General features: G+C 34.8%; 1 protein-coding gene across 6 annotated transcripts in view; it reads left to right on the forward strand.

Moving 5' to 3' along the window:
* The window catches only part of LOC106874806 (F-box only protein 16), a 185,184-nt gene that overhangs the window by 141,673 nt on the left and 38,173 nt on the right, over positions 1-5,338 (forward strand). For all 6 annotated transcript variants that reach the window (XM_052966311.1, XM_052966306.1, XM_052966309.1 and 3 more), the window contains one exon: positions 2,108-2,297. In XM_052966311.1, coding sequence (XP_052822271.1) covers positions 2,108-2,297 — 190 coding nt within the window. The remainder of the gene's footprint in view (positions 1-2,107; positions 2,298-5,338) is intronic.

Below are 5,338 nucleotides of genomic sequence, written 5' to 3' on the forward strand. Positions count from 1 at the left end.
TTCCAAAGGTCTCGGTCAGTAGTCATCGCCTCGGTGAGGCCCAATGTTCGAAGGTCTTGCCTCACCACCTCAGCCCAGGTCTTCCTGGGCCTACCTCTTCCACGGGTTCCCTCAACTGTTAGGGAGTGGCACTTTTTCACGCAGCTATCCTCATTCATTCTCACCACATGTCCAAACCAGCGCAATCGTCTCTCTTGCACATCACAACTGACGCTTCTTATGTTCAGCTTTTCTCTCAAGATACTTACACTCTGACGGGTATGCACATTTACATTACACATCCAGCGGAGCATACTGGCTTCATTCCTTGCGAGCTTACGCATGTCCTCAGCAGTCACAGCCCATGTTTCACAGCCTATCTAATTTTGTATTCATACCAATAATCATTCATGCACTCAGCTTTGTAAGCAAATGCCTAAGCAAGAAGCTGGAGAAGCTAAAATGTTCAAGCAAAGAAATAGAGCTGCTAACAAGAACTTTAGAGATACAATCTGTAAATGGATCAGTAAAAATAAACAAAACTTTTTTAAAGTTGAATATATTACAATTATCATTATTGTTATCCAAATTCCAATGATGGATTTTTGTTTCTTTTTCAGAAACCACCTCCCTCATTCTAGAAAGAATACTAAAATAAATAGAAGAAAAGATATTTACATGTATTTTCGGACTTATATACATACATACACTCACATATACATTCATGCATGAAATGTATCCCAAAGAAATATACATAAATAAGTAGATCATCAGGATGAGTATGTTGGGAGACACATTTTAAGAAATACATGCATTACCCATGTCTTCCCTTTACATAGTAATAACTATGTAGCGTTATTGTCCTCAGTTGGGAAAAATATTATAGCAATGGAACTATAAGAGTAAGATTCTTACTGCAAAGATCTTTGCAGTTGCTACCTGATCCCACCCATTTTGCATTCATGTCCTACAGCTATACACACTTAAAGAGCAACAAATATCAAGTGTTTTCTTGGATTGTGGAGAGTGCTGCTAAAAGTTGCATCAGATGCTTTAAGATATAGAAAAGTATGGTGCCTTTAATGTTCAAATACCAACACAGCTGACTAGATTTTATTTAACAGTTTGATTGGGGCTAATACTAACTCAATCAATTATATCACTTTTACTCATGTATAGCCAAAGTATATCATATATTGTTCCAACCAAACTGTATGGAATAGACACAGTAGTTAGAATAGATGATGCAGAGTATAAAATGGGCAAGGCAGAAGGGATGCATTGACAAAACAATTGGCAAAGGTGGCATACATGTACACTAAGTTTGCGTGAAAGGTTGTGTGCTCTGCAGCACCATGTATGACCAGTTGACACAGTCCTTTGTTGCTTCTATCATTAAATGTAACATCTTGAGATCATTTTTCATTACCTCATCCATAGTTTTTGTATTATTGACACAAGACCACAAATTTGGGGTGAAAGTTAATGTAAACTTGATCAAATCCATTACTTGTCCAGTACATATTTTATTAATCTTGGATGGATGAAAGGCAAAGTGTACTTTGTATCTTATTCTTTCAGGATTTGAACTAAAGCATAAAGCATTTACTCCACCACTCTGCCATTTCTGTAACTTTACCACTCTAACTATATGAAATGTAGAAGACATAGGAATAAGTGTATTCTGTAGTTATTTATTCCAAGTGAGACCTGACTGTGCAAATCTATGATCAAAGGCATTATAGCAATGACCATCTTTTCATAACATACTTAAAATTACATTATGCAATATATTCTCCTTTTTTCAAAATAATAGCATACGGTTTTAGGAAGATTTTGTTGCTATTTTTACCAGATTGCATTAACTTGTAAAAGTACACTCTGTTTTTGAGAATAAGTGTTGCAAATAGTGATAGTGATGAATGAAGTTGATTACAATGATGACAATTATGGTGAGAGTGTGGAGTATGATAATTATGATGATGATGGTGGTGGTGGTGGTCCCAGTAATCATCATTTACATGGAGGGAATACTTCTGCTGATGATGACAATGGTGGATATGAAGACAATGATGATGATAGGTAAATAGGTAAAATAATGTTTTGAACAGTGTGTTTTCTATTGCAGAAGTTGAAACAAACTGATGAGTTAATGCTGAACCTCAACACAGATTATAACACCAGCAGATTACAAACAACACCAGCTTTTCAAAACTATATTGATACATTACAAATATCAGAAGAACCAATCACAACTACTATAACTCTCAGTCACTCAAAATGTGTGAGACCTGTACAAAAAAACCAAGGCACATTATGTAAGTAAATGAGTGGTATTCTTTTACTTGTTTCAGTCATTTGAATGTGGCCATGCAGGAGCACTGCTTTTAGTCGAACAAATTGACCCCAGGACATATTCTTTGTAAGCCTAGTACTTATTCTATCAGTCTCTTTGCCAAACTGGTAAGTTACGGGGATGTAAACACACCAACATCAATTGTCAAACAACGGTGGGGGACAAACATAGACACACAAATATATACATATATATGTATATGTGTATATATGTATATGTGTGTGTATATATATATATATATATATATATATATATACGACAGGCTTCTTTCAGTTTCTGTTTATCAAATCCACTCACAAGGCTTTGGTTGGCCCAAGGCTATAGCAGAACACACTTGCCCAAGGTGCCATGCAGTGGGTATATATATATATATATATATATATCAGCTCTTCGAAACGCCGGTGTTAAAACAGGGGTAGCTGATGAAGGAAAATGTTCTCTATGTGGCTTGTGTATTTTCTTGTCTACGTTTTGTTTGCAATGTCCTGTACCCAGATATGCACCTATACATATAGGTGGATGTCGGTATGCACATACCTGTACGTATATATGCATATACTCATTTACTATTTGTTTTTATATATATATATATATATATATATATATATATACGTGTATACATCTTCACAGATATACGTTATTCTACTACTCATCACTGACCTGTCTCTTAAGCAACCTAACCTGTATTCCCAAATTCTTTATTCCACCATTTTACTACCCCTACCCCCTCTCTCTGCTCTTCACTTAGGCTTTATCACAACATACCTCACACTCCTTTACTCTTTACCCTCTCATCTCTTTACACCCTCATCTCTTTCTCTCTATCTCACTCTCACCTCTCTCTTCTTTCTATCATTTTATCCTGACTGACCACTAGCCAGCATACATTCTGTCTCTTCATTTCTTTATTATCTCTCTCCCCCTTTTTCTATTCTTCTTTTTTCTTTCTCTTCTTTTTTTCCTTCTTTTCTTGTTTTTATTTCACCTTACAAACACATTCCTAACTTTTAAGTCACTTCAACAAAAAACTCTCCATCGAATAACACCTTTTACAAGACTTTATGCTTGGAATGACCAATTATAAGCAACATTGGAACCTACACACAAGGTACAAGAAACTTATATTTCCACCATTCTGGTCAAATAATGGAACTGTTGATACAATATCGTTACGTATCTCATTTCTGTTTCCTTCCTCCACTTCACTCTGTATTTCATATCCTCTCTATAATAACTATTGCTTAACCATTTTCTCGCACTGTCTCTGATGAAGGGATATGTAAAATATCCCGGAAACAGCTGTAAGATCTTCTTATAAATGTTCTGAAATCTTTCATAGCCTTGGATTTTTTATCTCATTCTGTTAATTTTATATACACACACACACACACACACACACACACACACACACATATATATATATAATCAAAATAAGCAACAGCATATCAAGAAATGATGCAGTACGACTGTTTCAAGCGGCTCCATTTAATTGAACAATGCAATCATTACATCAATTTAAATGCAGGGCTCTCACAAATAAATAGAATTTTCATCAGTTGGACACACTAATATAATTTTTCTCAAATACTTTAACAGAGCAAAAATATGGAAGAAATCCATGTTGTCGCTATTGTAGCTAAAAATAGACTACACTTCCAAGAAAGGCATGAAGCTTACTGGGGTCATAGCTTGTAAAGGATTTCTAATTTATTTGTCTTCTTATCAACAACTAAATCTAAGACTAGAGGACTGTGTCTGTTTGGAATGAAGGGCAAGAGTGACAGCTCATGGCTAGGTATGGTCAAAAATATTGTCAAGATATTAGGAGTAGTAAATTGGGTATAAAGTAACTGTCTATAAAGGAGGCTAGGTAGGGGAAGACCCTAAATTATGATGTTAATTACCATATATGTGTGTGTGTGTGTGTGTGTGTGTGTGCATGTGTGTGTGTGTATGTAAATGTGTGTGTGTAAATATATATATATATATATATATATAATCATATATATATATATATATATATATATATATATATATATATATATATATAATCATATATATATATATATATATGATTAATGAGAGAGATTGAAGATGGAAGATATGAGAATGTTTATTGATCACTACAATTGTTTCAACCCACCTAGCACCGATCCCTCATGGGTGAGATACTGAACAACTGGTTTAGGAGTATCTGTCGGTGTAGATGTGTCTCTTCAGGTGATTACAAGATGTATCTCGTTAAAATAACATCTGTTCCACAAGTTTTCTTTTTGGTATGTGTATACAAAAGCAATAAATTAAGGGATACAGCATCATTATTATAGAAGATCAATAAAATCAGATGTAAAAAGAAACAAATATACAATACAGCAAAAAAAGTATTAAATATAACTGTGAGCAGACATGGATGTATACACACCCTCGTTTAGGTTGTATGGCGCACATACATTCACTCATACAAACTTACACAAAGATATAAGCATATGCATGCATGTGGTTTGGCACACATCCATACACACAGTGAATTAAATAGATACTTTGTGTTTATAACAATGGGAAGGATACAGTTAATTCATCCACACCATAAGGTAAATTATGGTTATTGATTTGGTTAATGACTAGCAGAGATACCCGGCCTTGCTCGGGATGAAAATGGCATAGATTTTATTGCTTTACTTGTTTCTGTCATGTGACTGCGGCCATGGTGGAGCACCGCCGCTGGTCGAAGAAATCAACCACAGGATTTGTTCTTTGTAAGCCTAGTACTCATTGTGTCAGTGTCTTTTACCAAACCGCTAAGTTACGGGAATGTAAACAGCAACATCAGTTGTCAAGCAATGGTGGGGCTACAAACCCAATATAAAAGTACACACATATACAAATATACACATATATATATATACGACAGTCTTCTTTCAGTTTCCGAGTAAGAAATCCACTGAAGATTTTGTTCAACCTGAGGCTATAGTAAGCATATATATATATATATATATATATATA

This window comes from Octopus bimaculoides, chromosome 3, assembly GCF_001194135.2.
Source record: "Octopus bimaculoides isolate UCB-OBI-ISO-001 chromosome 3, ASM119413v2, whole genome shotgun sequence".
NCBI lineage: Eukaryota > Metazoa > Mollusca > Cephalopoda > Octopoda > Octopodidae > Octopus > Octopus bimaculoides.